The sequence below is a fragment of the Mytilus trossulus genome, chromosome 10 (genome assembly GCF_036588685.1).
Source record: "Mytilus trossulus isolate FHL-02 chromosome 10, PNRI_Mtr1.1.1.hap1, whole genome shotgun sequence".
NCBI classification, from domain to species: Eukaryota; Metazoa; Mollusca; class Bivalvia; order Mytilida; family Mytilidae; genus Mytilus; species Mytilus trossulus.
This window is the reverse complement of record NC_086382.1, coordinates 25,509,291-25,531,524: the sequence shown is the minus strand read 5'-3', so window position 1 is coordinate 25,531,524 and position 22,234 is coordinate 25,509,291. Positions and strand designations below refer to the sequence as shown.

General features: G+C 31.7%; 1 protein-coding gene across 1 annotated transcript in view; it reads right to left on the bottom strand.

Moving 5' to 3' along the window:
- LOC134687097 (glutamate receptor ionotropic, kainate 2-like) overlaps positions 1-22,234 on the bottom strand; it is a 76,761-nt gene that overhangs the window by 3,345 nt on the left and 51,182 nt on the right. The window contains exons 3-14 of the mRNA XM_063547081.1: positions 20,652-20,906; positions 18,447-18,628; positions 16,217-16,270; positions 14,383-14,556; positions 12,504-12,656; positions 11,624-11,725; positions 10,079-10,174; positions 8,759-8,788; positions 4,825-5,037; positions 3,699-4,259; positions 2,049-2,274; positions 1,284-1,546 (exon numbers count right to left, since the gene is read on the bottom strand). Coding sequence (XP_063403151.1) covers positions 1,284-1,546; positions 2,049-2,274; positions 3,699-4,259; positions 4,825-5,037; positions 8,759-8,788; positions 10,079-10,174; positions 11,624-11,725; positions 12,504-12,656; positions 14,383-14,556; positions 16,217-16,270; positions 18,447-18,628; positions 20,652-20,906 — 2,309 coding nt within the window. The remainder of the gene's footprint in view (positions 1-1,283; positions 1,547-2,048; positions 2,275-3,698; positions 4,260-4,824; positions 5,038-8,758; positions 8,789-10,078; positions 10,175-11,623; positions 11,726-12,503; positions 12,657-14,382; positions 14,557-16,216; positions 16,271-18,446; positions 18,629-20,651; positions 20,907-22,234) is intronic.

Below are 22,234 nucleotides of genomic sequence, written 5' to 3'. Positions count from 1 at the left end.
TACAAAAACGTAACCAATTGAAAAAAGCGTGTAACAAAATATAACCTTACTTATTTCCAACTATATCAGAGAAATTATACTTGAAAGAGGACAAATGGCACAGAATGTATCTTGAAGGGACAGAGTGGGACATTGCTAACAAAAAGGTTTTTCTATAAAAATCAGAGTGAAATCTTGTTCTGCCAAGTACATATTGTCAGAATGTTGTCGTGAATTCGTCATCAAATACTCACTTCTCTAAACACTTAATATTTTACAGTACTTTTGATAACTATTTACAGGACATAGCAATTGAAGTATAGGCCAATGTGAGTGAAATACACGTTCGTGTATTTGTGGTTTATTTCTACTTCAATTTGTCTTCTGAAATATTACTATAGATAACGACAATGATATGTACCAGTATAATTCTTACAATATAATCAACATGAAATTTAAGGATGCCAGCTATAATTAAACATAACCCAGTCCGTTTGGCTCTCTTGTTTTCATTTTATAAAGTCCGTGACTTTCTAACGTTTACGTACGGTACTCGTTTTACTCGTTGTGAATGAAAGACTTAAGAGTGCCTAATTTTGCTTGCATCTACGACATTTTCTCCCTGGTTGATTGTTGTCTCATCAGCAATTGTACTGCATCTTCTTATCTTATATCTGGAACCTCTCTTTTCGAAAGTATTGAGAAATAGGAATGTAATAGCTGTGCATTCTTAAAAAGATATGTTATTTCAATCATAATCAAGGGAAATAACAAATTTCGAAAAGACATGAAACGAGTATCTATTTAATACTATATAATTTTTGAATGCCATATAAACTATTGTATGATACTATCAGTCGAAATTTTGGAAACAATATCTTATGATTTGGTCTAATATGAATTTACCTCAATCTGACATTAAAGAAAATAAATAGAAAAACATTCCCTGTAAGACATATCAAAACAGGTATAAGTAAACCAATTTTGAACTGAAACGGCCCACTTGTAAACAGATCTAAAGCACTGATTGTTTAGTAGCTTTTCAGACATTAAGTAATATCTTAATGTGTAAGGTAAAACACAACTAATGAACAAAATGAACAGTTTGAACATAGACACAACAAATCTTATGTCAGGGCAAGCGTATTTGTTTAAACAGTACACAATGTACAACATTGGATGAAAAATGACCGAATATTCTATTGTTAAGACTTGTTCAGGTGTTGTTGTTTTTTTCCTATCAAAATGACCTTTTTTATACTATGATACATTTAATAGTGATTTATATAATCAATAACAATTACCCTATCTTCTCTAGCATTCTTCCTTGATTTTACAACAAATTCACAGATTCCTACGATCACAGATAATGCAAGGCCACCCATCAGAACGACAAAAATACCGCCGACATTATAGACTCCTAAAGGACTAGCTTTGCCAGCTGCTGGGCCACCGTCGGCATCGCAATTTTCCGACCCTTTCCACCATTTTTCGTACAATGATTGTATTAAACCCTCTTCTTGGAAGTGTAAAATGGCCATAGACAGCTTGTCTCTGAGCGGTGAACCTATAAATTTGATGAAATTATTTAGAAAATTAGGTGCTAATAATTTTAGTAAGTTGAAGCTGAAACATATGTACATCAACATTGTTATTTAAATAGTAAAAAAAAAGGCTTGCAATTCCATGAACATTACAAAATATTTTATCTGACCTTCTAACTGTTTAGATCCGTACGCCGGTTATAAGTATTATGTAGAAGCAACACGTGTCTGACGTATCGATCTATAAGCCTGATATATTTAGTTATTTTAACAATCACTGAGTCGTTGCAATTGCTAGTGGACCTTTCGTTCCGAAGGATATAAAATCAGCCCATCAGTTGGCATTTTATTGATGACATAAAATATCAGCGATATGTTTTTTTTTGTATATTTACAGTTGAATACTTTATGAATCATCCGAACCGCTAACATTTTTCTACCCCTGAATCATCATTTTGTTAGCCATCCTTGTCAAAAAGTCTCGTATATTTAAATAAACAATACTATTTCAATATATGTACATACCCATAGGGGTGGCCATTCCAAAACCTTTGGAATCGAGTAAACCCCCAACTTGCATTAATCTACAGTCTTGTTTTGTGATATAGTCAATTCCTGTAGACTCCATAAAAAATGCATATCCACCCTTTTTAACACGTTCAATGCCTTCTGATCCGGATTTCATCATCACCGTTTTCTCACGTCCTTTCATATAATTCCACATTCGTTGATAAATTTCAAATTGTGAATTCTAAAATCAAGATATATTTTATAAACTAATGTACAATAACATATGGATGTCTTTAACATATTTTTTACATGCTCAACATTTAATCAGAGTAAATATAACAATTCCTACATTAATATGAAAATGTTGTATGCATGCATGTATTGGATAAAATAATGTCGAATTTAAATAGAGCAGTAAAAATTCGAAGCTTTTGGGTTTTTGATGGAATTCACAAACGGCCAATCTACAGATTTCATCCTACTGTTTTGTGGACAGCTATTCGTCAACTTAGTAGTTATCCGTTTTTCCAATCGTGTTGTCCGTTTTTTGTCGACTTTTCGGTGGCTTATTTGTATCTTCTAGCTATTCAATTCTAAATATGCATGTTATACTTGCCTTTGCACGTAAATCCCAATCTTAACATTTTATACAACAGATATTTGTCTAATATGTCAAATCAACTCTTTTATGAAGTTGTTACATGTGTTGTTTGTCTGTGACATATGTTTAAACAGTAATGGCGGGTGCATTCTAATCATTGTCTCGTTAATCTCCTTTGTATGTTTGGGGTGCTCACCCAACGTTGTCAGCACAAGGAAACAATAAACAACTGGGTTTTTTTTTAAGTAAGAGGTTAAGCTAGCTATTAAATCAGGTTAAGTGCACTGTTTTCCTTTCAAATGCCTTTACCAAGTTAGGAATATGCCAGTTATTTCCCATTCTTTTTATTGATGTATATAGTCGAGTATATGATTTTGTAGTGGTATAAATTCTTCCTGAAATCGAATTGAAAACATATCAAATTGACCCTTCCAGAGCAGCACTTGATTGTACTTCTGTAAATTGATGACTTATAATTTACGTTGACCAATGTGATCAATAAAAGTCATTTTATTTTGAATCTGGGTTATCATCAGCAAAAACTGCGCAACACGCTTTTAGTGGCCTTTTATAGTTGACCTTGCGGTATGGGCTTTATTCATTGTCAAGGCCGTACGGTGACCTATAGTTGTTAATTTGTGTTAATTTTGGTCTCCAGTTGAGAGTTATATATATATATATATATATATACATGACCTCCATCTGATTATTATATAGATCATTTGTGACATCTTTGCTTACAGGAATCTGCCCCACCCCTAAATTCTACTTTTTGTTCTTGTATTTATTACATCAGATAGTCAAACTTCAGCCTTTAAACTAAAGAAGGATCTTATTGACCGGACAAAACCACAGGATCCCAAAGGTCTCTAAACAGAAAGTACAAAGAAAGTGTATTCCGATCCTTGTAACGAAGCTTTGACATGGGATCTGTATTTTACCCAGATTGACCTAACTTATGCCTGTTTCTCATATTGAATTCCGATCAGAGCAATTACTAGATATGGTAAAATATAGGTTGGTGTGTATGTATAACCTTAAAGAATAGTGTTAATATGTATTACCTTGAAAAAGGACATGGTTGTACCACTTTCGCGAGTTCCATATGCAATTTCAGTTTGTTTTGCTAAATCTTCTGCACTTTCTATAGGTGACACTAGTCTTTCTATAGTTAAAAATGCTGCTAAGTTAGCAGTATAGGATGATATAATAATAAGTGTAAAGAACCACCAAGTTGAGCCAACTATTCTGGTCGACACGGCTCTCGGATTCACATCCGATCCTTGCTGCATTAATGTTCCAATGGCAAACCAAAAACTGTTTGATAAATTAAACGTATTCTCCACAGAGTCTGTTTCTGGAATGCATGGGTGTGGGTTATACCATTCATAGGGACTGAATCGTGCCAGCACGAATATACTAAAACTAACAGTCATATACGCTGCTATTAAATAAATCCATATCTCCATTGCAAGAGGATTTAAAAAAGAGAATAATCCGGGTTTCTCTTTCTTTGGCATTCTAAACAATATGCTGATTCCAAGATTAAGGAATGGTTTGGAAAAATCTATATATTGTTCACGTTCATAGTTTATAGTCAATGCAGCCATGGACATGTCTGCTCTCTGAAATAAAGTAAAACAAGTCATTCATAATTTGTTTCCAACGTCAAATGTGAGCTTGATTTAATGTTGAGAACATATTATAAGATGTCAATGAGGAGGTTTTTGTTATTAATTTATTTCATTTGACATATATTCCTTGTCAGATGTTTTCACTCGTTTCATTCATTGGTGATAACGTTTGATTTTGACATTTTTAATTGACTTCTCTTTTTTAAAACTAAAAAACAGTTTGGTAATTTGTGATACTTTTTTCAATAAATCTCCTATCAATACCCAAATTAAAGTCATATCATTATGTTAAGGATTTATTGAACCAAACCATGTATAAATATTAAACTAAATCCTATATGGCCATGGTGTTGAGTTTATATTAATCGTCCCTTGTTGCAAAACGCAAACGATGACGATTTTCATCTTCAAGACATGCCTCTTCAATACTGCAAAAAAAAAATTTCCAGTAACACAAAAAATAATTGTTGGTAGTTCGTATGGAATAATATCGGTACAAATTTTGTCTTACTTTTTTTGTACTCCTACAGCTTTCTGTTTAATAAAACAAGCATACCTTTTCTATTAATTCTTTGATTATACCGTTCCATTCACCTGTTTTGGCATCATAAGCACCATATAATTCGTCGGGAACAACTTTTATTTCATAATCAAATCCAACATTCTTTGCAATAGATTTCAACAGATCAACACAGAAGCCTTCATATCTGTCATTACCTTTCAACTGTTGATTACCAGTGGTTTCTTTTAACATTACATAAGGTGCTTCCTACAATCAAACAAAATATTCTGAACTGGTCAACATGGTATAACAGTTGATAAATAAACGTGATGACTATTTTGCATGGTTAAGAAATATTTCTACCCTTGAGCGGTCCTAATATTTTTGTTAACTAGATACATCGATTTCATTTGATTTTAGAAAGCCCCTTTGTCGTTTTAGGTTTCCAAAATTATTGTTTGATTTTTGTCAACTCCAAATTCGATTTTTTACATTGAATTCGCTTAATTTAGAACTGAAAATACAGCCATCAAATTTTAATGTAGTACTCTACTATTTATATCAGCAAGTTTAGTACTTTCAATATGAAATAAGGAGATGTGGTATGATAGACAACTAATCACCTAATTTCAAAAGAAAGGATGTAAGCAATTCAACAATGCAGAAACCCCGTTCATTAATGTAGGTGTTAAAAGGCCCAAAATTTGAAAAATGCAACAATTCAATTGAGAAAACTAACGGCTTAAATTATAATAAAAACAAGTTTTAAGAAAAGAGAGACATGAACCAGCGACAACCACTTAACTACAAGCTCATAACTTTTGCATATACATAGTGTGTCGGTGTTGAATATGATTAAAGTCGCCAACTCTCCTCATAGTCTATGACAGTGTCGTAACAACACAAAAAAATTATAAAAATCACTTGAAAAGGCCTTACTAATTTTTTTATATTTTTTGTGTTTTATGTGATCATTTTATTTGTCTGCTTCTAATTGAAAGATGTGACGGTTATCCATCTCTACTAAACTATCCAACAATACTTATTTAAAGGTAACTAAACAGTAAGACGATACATATAACATTAAAGCATACTCTTATATCAAAATTTTGTTATTACACACTGTAATTGGCTATCAATGAACTGGCGAAATCAAATTTTGTTCATAGTAGGTTTTTTTCCACAGAATGAATTTTAAATTTCTACATTCAACATTATTAAAGTACAAATACTTTGATCATGCCCGCAAAAATCTATGTCTTGCTAGTACGAATGAACGGAATAATATTTTATTTATATATGTTTATGACATATGCTGTCATTATCAAAAATCGATTTATCTGCTCTGTCATTATCATCCCCGAACACGGTTTTAAAAAGTTTCCGATTTGTTTTGTAAAATATGTAAATGAGATAAAAGATAGTTAGTGTTAAAATATAACACTTGTAAGGCATTAAAAATCAATACTCATGATTGATAATGGAAAAACTCAAATTACAAGTCTAAATAACATAAACTAGACACAAAAGAATATATTTAAATTGTAATATTTCAAACTTTTACATTGTCTGAGAAGAACTTTTCCAGTTGCAATTTGTATGCCATAGATTAAAGTGCAAATGGTCTTGATTATGCATTTACTTTTCTCGTCTGCCAATCAGGGTGTTGTTATTTTCAATCAATAACTATTTTATTTTTTATCATAGTTTTGACATTGAAGGTTTCAATAGTTTGTAAAGTATCACAAAAATGACTGAACAATAATAAATTGGGAAATGGTTAAATCATCTGGTCAAAAACAAACTCATATAATCATTTAACTGGACAGCATCATGCACACAAATTATAGTTCAGTTAAATTTATAAATGGAACACTTATATATAATTGTTACACTACAGGGATTAAAATCATACACATTAGTTGATTACAGTTTAACACTTTGATAGATTTCGAATGAACTACTGTAGTACACAACATATGTGACACTTCCAAAGATTACACGTGTAGCACTGCAGTCGACAACATCAATTACATCCCAGCTCCTTTGTTCTAACAGGGGTGATCTGAGCTGGATCACCCCTACCAGATCACCCCAGATTGAGTTTCTTTGTTATGCATGCTTTCCATTGTTCTGTAAAATTTTGGCGGGAATGTCCACTATAAAACTTATAATTAATTACTATACAGAAAAGACTATCTATCAATGTTCATGTAGAAAAAAATCCAGTGTATATGCAGGGATTCGAACCCAAGACCTTCAGCATATCAAGCCACGACCCATACCACTACACCAAGACGACTGGATACAAATTAACAGTAATTTAACATACTTAAAGGAAGCAATATCTTTTTATAAGTGGGCGAGTTGGCAGACCTTTGGTCAGAGGGGTGTAGACCTTTTTCGTTAATAAGTGAGTTGTCAGAATGATTGTTCAATTTGACACCTTCGTCCATCGGGGTGATCTTACACTGACACACCGCGTCTTTACATTACAGTAGATCACAAATATAACTCTACAGTAGATTAAAAATGTAATACTATAGTAGATTACACATGGAAATTTCCATGATGACAAATGGAAAACTACAGTAGATCACAAATAGAAAACTGCAGTAGATTACAAACGTAAAACTACAGTGGATTAAAAATTGAAAACTACAGTAGATCACACATGGAACACTATAGTAGATTGCAAATGGAAAACTGCAGTATATTAAAAATGGAAAACTACAGTAGATTACAAATGGAAAGCTACAGTAGATTACAAATTTAAAAATACAGTAGATTACAAATGGAAGACTGCAGATGATTACAAATTGAAAACTACAGTTGATCACATATGGAAAACTACAGTAGATTTCAAATGGAAAACTACAGTAGATTACAAATGGAAAACTACAGTAGATTACAAATGGAAAACTACAGTAGATTACAAATGGAAAACTACAGTAGATTACAAATGGAAAACTACAGTATACTTTTTGAAACTTTTGGATTATAGCTCTTCATCTTTCATATAAGCTTTGGATTTAAAATATTTTGGCCACGAGCATCACTGAAAAGACTTGTATTGTCGAAATGCGCATCTGGTGCAAGAAAATTGGTACCATAAGTTTTGATATTAAAAATGGAAAACTACAGTAGATTACAAATTGCACAAACTACAGTAGATTACAAATGAAAAACTGCAGTAGATTATCTACTGGAGTTGTCCATTTGTAATCTACTGTAGTTTTCCACATGTGATCAAATGCAAAACTACAGTAGATAAAAAATGGAAAACTACAGTAGATTACAAATGGAAAACTACAGAAAATTTCAAATGGAAAACTACAGAAAATTTCAAATGGAAAACTACAGTTGATCACGTATGGAAAACTACAGTATAATTACAACTGGAAAGCTACAGTAGATTACAAATGGAAAACTACAGTAGATTTCAAATTGGAAACTACAGTAGATTTCAAATTGGAAACTACAGTTGATCACATATGGAAAACTACAGTAGATTTCAAATGGAAAACTACAGTAGATTACAAATGGAAAACTACAGCAGATTACAAATGTATAACTGCAGTAGATAACAAATGGAACTACCGTAGATTACAAATGTTTCACTGAAGTAGACTAAATATACAATTGAAAAAAAGTAAAAAACAAATGTATCACTCCTGCTACGCATATATAAAATGATACTTTAAAGTAGAAAAATGAATATAAATAGGTATCAGCAATAAAAACAAACAAAATATAAAATAAAAACGATATTCTTTTTCCTCTTGTTTAAAAACTGAAAATGCAACAACCAAGAAAAATATCAAGTAGGTCTGCCTTTGCTGTTTAATTTAACTCGGTTTTCCATATACATGTAGCCAAGAGCAGATAAATGTTAGTCCAGGTTATTTATTATTAATCTAAATAAAACAGCAACACTAATTTGTTATTATTTGTACATAAAGCAGTTTCTACGCTACACATGACTTACTAGGGCAGTGCTCACAATTAAAGTCTTTTTCTGAAATCAAAAATTAAAATTTGAGTCCGATTACGTTTCGAATTCTGTGTTATTGGTTTAACTATTGATTGTATTTCCTTTTTTATAAATGATTGCATGAAACAATGTGTAGCTTATTATGTTTTTCGTAAAATATGAAATCGTCTGTATGTAAAACTTGGTTTTGTTGTGGTTGTATAGTACAATTTAAATGAATGTTTATTTCAAAAATACGTTTTTAATTTTTGATTTAACTTGATTTTTAGCAAAGTATAGGAGATATAGGCGATGTATATGATTTTGATGAATTTTTTTTTTAATAAAAAATAAATCGATCTGAAGCGTAAGAAAAGGTCAACACGACCAATAAACCTAAAGTCAAGACGGCATCATGCTAAAAAATTAAAAGACCTTTTGATGTTTTTGAAAACAAATCTTATTCATAAATGATCGAGATTACAAAGATAATACGATGCACCCCTAAAACTTTTATTTCGTTAAAAGATATGTTTATGATTATAAAATACAGTTTGTAAACAAACTCATATGGGCTAATTGTCGAGTTTTGAATTATGTGTGAAATTTTCAAACTTTGAAATGATTTTTATATACACATTAACATGTAAGGGATACAGGAAGATGTGGTGCGAGTGCCAATTAGACAAGTCATTATTTATAAACATAAACCAAAATAGGTCACGGTACGTTCTTTAACACGGAGCCTAGACTCACACCAAACAACAAGCTATAAAGGGCCCATAAATTACTAGTGTAGATATAGGAAGATGTGGTATGAGTACCAATGAGACAACTCTCCATCCAAATAACAACTTATAAAAGTTAACCATTATAGGTGTAAACCTATTTCACAACCTTTGAATTCGTGGTATTTTTTGGTTTATAAATGGTACATGGATAACCCTTACAATACTAATATAAGGTTCAATGAAATCGTAATGCATACATAAGTTAATGAAAAACAAATATATCGACCAGTTACGTTTCTTTGCCTTGATAAAATCAAATAAGACATCTAAATAAATACCTTAACAAAATTAATGTATTCAAACCCTAAAATCCGATGAAAAATTGATGAACAAATATAAAGTAATTAGGATAAAACTCCTTTAAAATGTAATGTTTTGGCAACAGATTTATTGAGATAATGTTTATGCAAAATAATTATCTTTACGATTTGCTGCAATATCACATCTGACACTACATTATACAAATATAGCTACGTTTACATCCTGTGTACAAGGAACGACAATAAAGTTACATACATGTATAAAGATTCCGTATTTTACTTACAAGGTTTGAAGACACAACTAACGTCTTGTTTCCGAGTAATACATATCTTTGTTCAGAACTTATATTCAGTCCTCTGTCCAAACTCCATGTACCTGTCTAAAATACAGACTGTATGTAATATAACGTGCAAAAAAGAATTAGATCTTCCAACTACTCAACAGCCGTTTGCAAAGCATTGATAAATAGAACTTGAAAATTTATCTTCTCTGTTGTGCTTTGCAATCGATGAATATGGAAAGCTACGATGTATTTAAGAAATAATTAAATTCAAATGAACCATTAAACGAATCCCAAAGCACAGGAACACAGTATGTGTATTGTTTTTTTTTCATTTTAAAGTGAGGGTTTCAAAAAAAAGTAAAATCACAAAAATACTGAACTCAGAGGAAAATCAATTTGGAAAGTCCATAATCACATGGCAAAATCAAAAAACAAAACGCATCAAAAACGAATGGACAAGAACTGTCATATTCCTGACTTGGTACAGGCATTTTCAAATGTAGAAAATGGTGGATTAAACCTGGTTCTATAGCGCTAACCCTCTCACTTTAATAACAGTCTCATCAAATTCCGTTACATTTACATGATGCGTTAAATAAACAGTCACAATCAATAAAATAGTCAAAATATGGGAACATCAGTCATCATCGTATAACAATTTAACAGGACACAACAACATCTACTATCTACGAACACATGGATTGATTTGAGTGTCTGACGTCAGAAAAATTATATACGTCACATAAATTTGTCGTTCAATGTGCATACAATAGTTATCCAAAGTACCTGGATTATAAACAATTTTAAATTTTACATAGGCAATGAGCGCAGACAGGGTTAAAAAATCAAAAGTATGTAAGAATAAATTACAGAAATCAAACTAGTCCAAAAGTTATACATAGAATTTATGAGAATCCAAAACTTTTAAAAGGAACAATTTAACAGGACACAAAAACCTTTCCACGAACACATGGATCTACTTGAGTGTCCGACGTCAGAAAAATTATATACGTCACATAAATTTGTCGTTCAATGTGCATACAAACAATTTTAAAATTTACATAGGCAATGTACGCATACATATAGCAAGAATATACACATCGCTGTTCATGATGACCCAGAGCACCTACTTCTTCGCTCGCTACATCAGTGTATTGCAAAATATTAAGACAAGTTGTCTATGACAATAGACAGAAATTAAGAAATGCTGGCATGTACATCTCAACCATTTCACATCTAAATGAACATAGTAGGCATATTGGTCAACGCAGCAAAAGTTATGAACCTCATGCACCGCAGTAAATATATGGAGCGTACTATTTAGTCTTAATTTATTGACCTTGCAAAAAATAAAATGGTTACATTCAAATTAATTTTTTCAAGAGTACAATTATTTCTTTTCTTTTTTTATGTTGATGTTATTGGCGTTTATGATCAATGATAAATGTACATAAAAACAAATACTGCACTTAACGGTATATTAATTTGATAAGCATTGCATACCATCCGAAACTAAAGTGACTGTGAAACAAAAAGCGTACCTACTTTTTCGAGTCCCTCTTTCATTAATTGTACAATGTCTAGATTAAACAGTAGACGTCTTCCATGTTGTAACAATAAGTCACCTGTCAATCCTGATATTTTAACCTGCAAAATAAACCACTGATTGTCAGGCAGACACTTGCACAGTACCAACTTCTAAGCAAGGACCGAAGCTTATAAACTCGGCAATCAAACGCAGGACTTCGGGAATGTCCGGAGAGCCGACAACCTTGTTTCGGAAGATGGCACAGAACACTATGTTTTACTTGATAGACTATTAAAACAATGGTCCCTCTATTATGACCCTTCCGCTTTTCTTAAAGGGTTACATTATTAAAGAGACTTTCATTACTTTTTATTTCGTATTTTTAGAAAATTATAACCATTTCAAAATGGCCGTTGGTGTAAGTTATAAAATGAAAGAACAAATGTCAGCAATGTTTAGATGATTTATGAGAAGTATCTCTAACTATCTAACTGAAAAGTAGAGACAACATGTAATGTTTCCCCAACTTTTCGTGAGTAGCAATCCCCCTTTTACGACCCCCTCTGTTCCGCAGTCTTTGAACATATAGATTTCTTTTAAGATAATCTTTTATAGAATATATCTGATCATAATTCTATATGCGAAATGATCTACATTCGAGGCTATGCACATAAAATAAGACACTTGTCTATAAGGAAACTTAATTAGTATTCCTTATCGTTGAAAATGTTGTTTGTTTTTGTGGTAATCAGTGTCCAGTGTGAGTAAAATTTAGAGAGACATGTTATTCATCTAAGGAAAAGAAAGAAAAAAAGTTCTCTTGTATTCATAAGACGCCAAATTGATTAAGGCCTTGAACGAAGACATAAAAAAATAAAGTAAAAACTTTAAACTAACCGTATTTAGGTAGTTAAACAGATCTAACCCGGATCTCCAAACGTCATCTCCTTCACAAGATACATTCACCGGTCTTATTATGTGATATTTCGCTTGTTCTTCTAGTGATTTTGCGAATAACAAGACTGCATCAAATAAAAGAGCCGACTCATACTGAAAAAAAGAAATAGAATAACTGTTAAGTTGATATTGGTACTTGCTAATTTTATGCTGTATTTCTGGGTGATCTAAGGTGCGCCGGAAGGGTAGGCAGATCCTGCTTCACATCTGGCACCCGTCTTGTTGCTCATGTTATTACAAACCCGGTTACCAGTCTAATTAGGTAACATTGAGAAAGGAAATGGGGAATGTGTCAAAGCGACAACAACCCGACCATAGAGAATATCCATGTCCTCAGTTTCTTGACCACACGCCAGGCTTTGAATCGTATAAGAGTGCTAAATGAACTAGGTCGCAATTATATTTTAGTCATTGGGGCAATTTATATAATCATCATCAAACATTTTATAACTAAATAGTAAAAATTGATGTGACATGAATATGCATAAAAATGAAATAAAAGTGCAAATATGTAAGATAAAAGATCCAAAGAAAGCCATACTTGATAACAGTCGTTTGAATCTGATGAATCTTAAAGTACAAAATCACTTGTTTTTTATGATAAAAAATGTGAAGAATTTTCTTCAATATTAAATTAAGATAATGGACGAGCCAGCTTCAAAGATTGCAGATATTGTGACTTAAAAAGAACATTTTGATACCATGAACCTTGTGCTTACGTCTTTTACTTCAGTCTAGGGTACATAATTGATAAATAATGACAAATTTTATTAAATAAATTTACTGAATCAGAGTTATCTAACTTCAATGATTGGTAATTGGAGGTCTAGTGATTTATGACTTAGGCTTAAAATACTCTCGGGGAACAGATTGGATTATTGTAAGTCTAGAACTGTAATAATATCTGATTTATTTTTCTGTCAAAGGTTAAACACACCATAGCAACTCATTATGATACGTCAGCAGTGTTCAAAAAGATATATTAGAAGTTTGAATTAACCTGCCATCTTACGTTTTGACCCTATTCACAGCTTTTAAAGTATGAAATTTTTCATGATGGTAGTCTGATTACCAGTTTTTATAGATTTGTAAGGTATATTTCCTTCTGGAAAACAATGACATCAAACTTTGAGGAATATCATTCAGAGACACATCGTTACAAAATTTATGGTGGTCCTTGAATGTGGTCAATGTCGTTTGGATCATAAAAAAATGCATCACATATTGTTTTATATTTGTAATATATTTTAACATAATTTGATGTTCGAATTTGACCTCATGTATTATTACTGAAGTTAAATTATACAGAATTTATAAAGTTGTCAATTTGCTCCTTTTAATATAAGGTGGTACCTAACACTACAGGGAGATAACTCTGTAAAGTCAGCTTAATGTTTTAATTACTATGTGTTGTAAAGGGAATATTCAGCTTCTCAATGATCAAAATTTGTGTTTGTCAAACTGCTTTATAACCAGTGAAATTTTTCTGACAAAACGGTTGGTTCATTTTTTTGGAAATTTTTATACTTTTCTTTAAGGGTCAAAGTAAATAGTTTGTCAAAATTTTATGAAAATTAAACGAGCCAAATAATTTTAGTGAAATTGTTTGGTACCACCTTAAGGCCTTACATTATGCAAGACCAAAATATATACCGTGATATGAGATAAAAAGTCGTGCAAATTGAATATATTATGGAATGCTCGGATTTAATTAATGGACCAATATAATGCTTCATCATGCAAGTTCCTTCAAAAGTCACTATTTTTTTTTAACATATGGTATTTCTCTTTTTGAGAATTATCTTCCATTTATATTTACCGGTATTGTGTTATGGGTTTCCATACTCAACAGAGGCAGTCGAGTGTTCATTTGGTAAATATACATATCATCAGTTATAAGCTTGACAAACTTGTTCTTCGGATCTACCAATCGGAATCCTGTTATATTCACATGGTTATATTTGTAGTCATCTAAATTTAATGTCTCTATATCCTGAAAATATATAAAAAGTTCACCACCAAGTTCATCATCGTTGAACTCAAAAGAAAACACATGTGCTGTCTTGGATGTTAGAATTAAGAGAGGTTCGAACATTACTTAACACTCATTTGGTGTATTACAATTGGTACCGGCAATGTTAGCAATACCACTAGGTCAATACCTGCTGATGGACTGTAATTCCCAAGGGTATACGTATCAAGGCATGAAATATGGATTGTATGATTAAAATTTTGTAAAACATTATATGAATATATGTGTCTCAGCGCTGCAATGCTAGCATAAGATTTCGAATTCTCACTCATATCTGATAAAACATTTATTGTCGAAATGCGCATCTGGTGATGTTAATTTGGTACTGTATCATAATATATGTGTAAAAGTGTATAAACTAAATCAAATAAAACAATTAAACTGTGCAAAATATATAGCTTACATCATGCGATTTCTGAAGAGTGATATATAATAACAAAAGCAATTGCCAACGCCCTTTTGTCAAGCTACGATGCCAACATTCTCAAATTTTGCACTGTTTATATATAGTGATATTTAGAGCTTCGTACATTGTATATAGACATCGTTATGAAAAGTGTATGTTATTTTTTTGTTTATGCCATTTGGTTGCTGTCTCATTGATATTTTCTTCATATCTCCTTTTATTTACATAAAAAGCACGATAAAAGGCACTATTTAATGACCAGACAAAACTCTTCATTATTGAATTTTAAATAGCATAGCCAACATCAATTCATGTCCATTCCGAAGACGATTCTAAACGTTAAAATTATTCTATTTGTTGAAGATAACTTAACATGTCGTTTGATTGATGGTTGTTTGCTTAATGACAGTGATGATTACAATATCCGTACAGCGTTCGTTTCCTTTCCGTATACTTATTACACTACACTACACAGTGTAGGGAAAACGGTAGTATTACATTTTCCCAGCATTAGGTTGGCCTTTTGTGTACCCAAGACAAGTGAAGGAAGTCAACTTACGAGCGCTGTGATTGGATGTAAGGGTACAATATATTTTTTATTTATCTATGAATAACTGCAGTTTGTATATTTACAATTTAAATTTTAAAACCTGTTGAAATATTTTCTAGAGAATTATTTGAAAAGGCTTCCAAAATTTCATTCATTTGGTGCAAAATGACGGTGGGCATGGATAACATAAACCAGCTCCGTTGGAAATTGGTCATGATACTATTTGGCTTCAATTTTTAGAATACAGTAATAAAGTACAAACACCATACATAACTGCTTTATCCAAGTTTTTATTATAAAAACTGGTAAATTTAGAAAATGTTAGTATTGTCGCCTATGGCAGAATAAATACTACCGTTTTCCCTGTAGTGATACGAAGTAAGTACGGAACGGATGTAAGCTCTTCGCCGGAGATAGTGATGATAAATGCCAATGACACCTTAATAACTCTATAGATACTCCAAAACCAAACTAAACACCATTTCGAACCAGGTCTGGTATATGTACTTTTTTATTAGAAGCCGTTGAACATTAGACAAAATTACTTTGTAGGGCAATATTTTACAAATACGTTGTAACATAAATAAGTATATGTTATGGAAGTCTCCCTTTCATCGTTAAAAGTACCAATGTTCATTAAATGTACTGTGATTATAAAAACTTACCAATGTTGTTAAAACATAATGATGATACGGATTAATCATTCCTTGTTGAAGAGCCTGTAAATAGAAGAGTATATGATTGCTCATACTTGAAAGTCTTAAATGAGTTTAAAGAATAGAAAAGTTGGTAAAATGTGCAGAATAAATGTCTTACAAAATAAAGAAGAAATTAACGCCAAAAAAAACAGAAAAGGGAAAAATTGGGTGCTAAAAAATAAAGAATAAAGAATAATTGGATGCTAAAATAAAAAAAAGTTAGAGAATAATGGGGTGCTAAAGTATAAAGCAATAAGAATGATGGGCCGGAAAAATAAAGAATACAGAAATAAAGGACCCACTCTGATTAATAACGCTTCAGCTGTCTTATTTGCAATAATACCATGTAATATTGTTTTCATTTAAAATAAGACGTTGCACGCGATGTCGTGCTAAGCATACCGCCCCCTTGTAATTCAAAGTATCGCGAACCAGGAAGTAGTCGTCTGATATATCTTGAAGGTAATCCACGGTGCAGCTCTTGTGCAGACAGACAAATATGCACACATTGCACGATTCATGTCAATTGCAATGAGTGAACAAACATATAAATTTAAAATCATTCATCCGTTCTTTATAAAATTGTAAAAATATTCGAATTAGCTCACGCCGCGATATAGCCTTTGAGTGCCAATGCGGCGTAAAGCAACTAACAATCAATCAATCCATTCTTTATAAAATTATTTTTAGATGGTATGATTTCCAATGGTGGTCAGACATTGCAATGTAATGTACATTAATAGATGCTTATAAGGTATAATAATCCTTTTCTTATGTATTATAAACATTTTTTAAAATAGACTAATTTAGACAGAGTTTATTATTCTATCTCGAAATGCTTTACTAAAAAGTATAACATAAATAACACCGAATTCCAAAGCAAATTCAACAAGAGTTTGTCCAAAGTACACGGATGCCCCACTCGCACTATCATTTTCCATGTTCAGTGGACCGTGAAATTGGGGTCAAAAGATTTTAAAATTAGAAAGATCATATCATAAGGAACATGTGTACTAAGTTTCAAGTTGATTGGACTTCAACTTCATCAAAAACTACCTTGACCAAAAACTTTAACCTGAAGCGGGACATACGGACCGACGAACGAACGGACGAACGGACGCACAGACCAGAAAACATAATGCCCCTCTACTATCGTAGGTGGGGCATAAAAAGGGGAAGTCCATGAAAACTGACAAAGGAAATGCCATTAATCAACAGAACAGGTGAAAACCAACTGCCATATTCCTGACTTAGCACAGCCATTTCCAGAAGAAAATGGTGAGTTAAACCTAGTTTTATAATTAATTAAACCTTCCATATGTTTGACAATTGCTTATATTTCCTTTATATTCGCAAAATTGGTCGAGCAATCGAACCATTAACACCTTCTAACCTTTCATACAAAAATGTGAGACAGTCATTTTATGAATGGATTAGCTAAATTGTACATTATTGAAAAAGACAACAGCTTTACAAGAACACTCTGTCTCAGTCAATCTGCTTCTGTCATTCACAGATTTCAATGTCATGTGATTACTACCCGTCTGTCATTGGTCAATACGTTTCAATTATAGTTGCTGACGGGTAATAAGAAAACAATTACGGAAAGTATGCTATGTCCATCAAAAAGAATGTTGGAATCTAGGTGAACCTTGAGTAAATTTGAAGAGGACAAGTTTATATTAGTCGATCGATAGAATAAATCTATTTGTACTTTCATGCAAGTCTGAGACTAATGACTTTACTCAATGACTTGTCACATTTTTTTTTAAATAAGAAATGAAATATACATGAGAGTGCCATACGAAAAACAAAATAACGAATAAAACAAGCATGTCCCTTTATTTCATTTTTTTTTTAAACGCAGTCTTTTAAAATATTTTAAACTCAATTCGACAGATCAAGATAGAAGATGAAGATTCATATAACAAATCATTATAATTAAATTTCTTCTCTTTTTAACTTATAAATCATCTAGCTGTTGAAACATGTACCTATCTTTTAATTCATAAAAACGTATAAAAAGGGTTAATACTTTTATCTGATGATTTATGTCATTTTTCCAATCGTTGAATTTTTCAAGGATTTTTACATCGTAGCAAAAAGCAACAAAAATCTAAAAACAACAATATTAAGTGATACATATGTAATAAATCAAAGACGGTTTATATTTATTTGACAAGATAGAAATATTTACCATTTTGAGTAATAAAGATGTCTGCGATGCATTTAGATCGGCTAAGATATTGGTCCATTGCTTTCTCTTGGCTTCCATCAATAATTCCCTCATGTTGGTATTTGAACTGACCTGTCGTAAATGTATCGCTTTTCCAGATTCTTTAGAAATATCTTGTATTATAACTTGCATTTTTGTTAACCCTGCAATGAGTTATTACAAGTATTACAAATATGCATGTTTGTTGACCCTAGCTGTAATGAGTGATTATGGTAAAAACAAATATTGAATTTTCGTGTACAGATATATTTTGGATATTTGTATGATCATTGCAAGGTCAATGTGAAACTTGTGCATATTTTTAGGTTATTTTGATTTCATTTCAAAGTAAGTCCAGTTTCATAAAGTCTAAAAATCTATTCCTAAATTCACATGCAGTATGAGAGTATTTGTGTATGCTTAGTTGTTTATATTGCACATTATTGAGATGGTGAAAAAATGCATATGCAAAGTAGAAGGTATAAAGGCAACATGTTTGCCCGCCTCCCCCTGAATTCGAAATAGAAACTCATTTTAAATCTACAAATTAACAAGTATTAGTCTGTCAGAAATTTATAGTTTAACTTACACATTTTCGAATTTAGTATTACACTTTGACATGTTTTGTTAAAACTTGTTAAATTTGTACCCATTGATTTTCAAAATTGAGATTTTAGAAAGAGAACCAATCTCATTCTGTTCGACACAATGGACTTAATCTTGTTTCTTTTGGAAGAATATAACCTTATTTTCAATATAGGATATAATCATTGTGAATAGAAAGACCATTTTTAATTATTTTAAAATTGTCGCTTTTCATTGAAACTTGAAAATCGAATCTACGGAATAATTACATTTTTTTCCAACAAATGAAGATGTACACACACTAACTCATATCAAATACGACGTTTTACTGCATTCTTGATAAAATTTGGAAATACAAAACGTTACCATTATAGGGTCCTAAACATTGAAAACTCAACAAATTACATGACATTTGTTTTGGTTTTTTTTTTGCAGTGCAAATAGCGAAATTACCCATTCTTTTTCAGGATATCAAACGGCGAATTACATAAGGTGTTTCGGTGCATTACTATGAATTTTGCTTATCTTTTATTCGCGTTTTTATCTAAATATCAAATTACCAAATTGTTCTGAACGAATTAACTTTTACTCCTGATAATAATTTACTGTACATTCTAATCTTCCAAACATCAATTGATTCAGTACCAAAAAAAAAAACGGATTTTCTAATCAAACGAAATACATCAATTGATCCAATACAAAATAACAGATTTTCTAATCAAACGAAATATAGAATATCAAAAAATTTACAGAAAATTACCCACTAATCACTGGTTCTCTCGCCTGATGAATTGATTGACATTATTTATGTAACAATTGGCATTGACCGAGTGATTCTTCGGTACAAGTATGAATTAAGGCATTATAACGGAGTGTTAAACACAAAATCAATAACTTTTATTTCCTGATTCACATCGCTTTCCTGGTATTTAAAGATAACAAATGTAATCACATTGAGAATGACTCAATTGGAAGTTGAAAGGTAGTTTCGCTTCTTTTAGATCTGAGAATTATATTTTTATTATAATTGTCAACATGGTCATAACATGTACAAAGTATACTTTAAGAATATTTATAGTCTTTAAGACTTACTATTTTTGAATCAATACATCTTTGTATACAAGAAACTTTATAATTTATAAAAGTTACCAGTATTAAGAGTTTTTGGCAGCTTACATATTCTAAGAAAGTTTACTTTTTAATCTTAACGGATTAAAGATGTTGCAGGGTTTGACAGTCTGATAATTCATTGTTATCTCTTGATTTTGAAAAGAATAATATTTCTTTTAATTCCGCCAAAGATTCAGATTTAAGACGAAAGCAAGTTTGAACCAATTAATGATATTCAATTAAAGCTACACATAATACAGTACTTATCAAAATTTGTTGATTGCTCAACAAGTGTGAGTTTTAAATTTTGAATTGACAACGTTTTTTTTTTTCTTTTCTTCTCACGTGTTACAGTGGTCAAGTTTATATTGATTGTGATATCAAATACCAACGAAATATAAATGCAAACCGGAGTTCATATAATAAAATTGAGAAAAAAAACATCAACATGTAAGATTGAAAACCGAATCACTAATTCATTTATTATCTTACCACTACTAGATGCATAGAGTATCATTAAATGGTCCATATTATAATAGTTGATAACGTCCAGATACGCCTTAGCCAACTCTACCGGACTAGGATGAAGGTTGATTGAGAAACTTGCTGTACGGCGGTAAGTCGGTTCTTCTCGGTACTCTAAATGGGGAATGTGTAAGTATCTACACATGGAATTGGCGTATGAAGACATTTCTGGTGATCTTGGTCCAAATAAAGCTGCTGGAGATAAATCCATTTGTAAACAAACTGAAAAAAAAACAAATACCGAAACATATATATATATCTACATGTAGAAAGAATAAACCCTCTAAAATACAAAACAGAGAAACATATATGCAGGTACTTGTAGGGTTGCTATCCAGTTGTTTTAGTTAAAAACAACCGCACCTTTCAAAACAATTAGAGGGAATACGTACTACTACATTTAAAAAAATCAAATACTATCACTGCTATATAGGCAGAAAGAAAGAACCGTGTTGAAACCAGCCATAGATATTCTACGAGATGTACATGTACTGATTTCTTTTTTCGGGTATTCTATATTCTGGTATTGGACCGAATTGTTTTTGATTTTTTTTCTGTAATTGCATACGTAGGTAAGCTAGTAAGAGTTGTACTCGAATTTATCTATGCCGGCGTCACACATTAGCGTATAGACGGGCGTGCACCAGACGTACAGAGAAAGTTGACAAAGTCCGTATACGTTAGTTGCACGCTAGAGGAACGCAAAACACTCATTAAACGCGTGTTGTATAAGTTTGAAGTTCGTCGAAATGCAAAGATATACGTATGGTGAATGCTGTTAACGCTACAGATAAGTTAGCTTCTCGTACGTCCAATACACGCTTAAAACTCGTTGTGCAAAAGATACAGATGTGATTGAAAGGTTGAATGCATCCAAAATTACTAGCATATTGGCAGCGTACATGATTTTTTTTACCACGCCCGGCGTACGTCGGAGCTATATGCTAATGTGTGACGCCGGTATTAATAGTATTAATAATTTTTAAAGTATTTTTTGGGGGGAAGCGAAGGGATGGGTGCGTTTTGCGAATTGCGGTTATTGGTTGTTTTAGATTGGAGTTCGTATTGGGTAAGGGTTAAAACGTTTCGCTTTTTAAAAAAGAAAGTAAATAAAACATGAAAGCTTAAAAAGATTTAGGGTAATCAAATCTACAAATAACCTAAAGCAATTAGGCATACTATAAGAACATACCTGCCTGTCATTATCCCAAGTACCGTGCACCTGACGCTAGGAAATTAGTCAAAAATGTCTTTCAATACTCTTGTTTATATTTAGTTAATTGGTATAATGAAAATCAATATCTTAAAACACCCATTAATGTGGGCGTAAAAAATAAATCATTTTGTTGTATATAAAACAATTTCATGTTAAATACTAGTTTGTGTGCAAATATCTTTGTAGTATAAATGGATGAGGCGCTTTAATCAGACAAAACATGTACGAACACAGTTTAGCATAGTCGGAAAGCAACGACACGTTTTTTGTCTAATGTGTTTTAAAAGCATACCGTAGACATCTTGTTTGTGTTATACTGGTGAAATAGTCATAC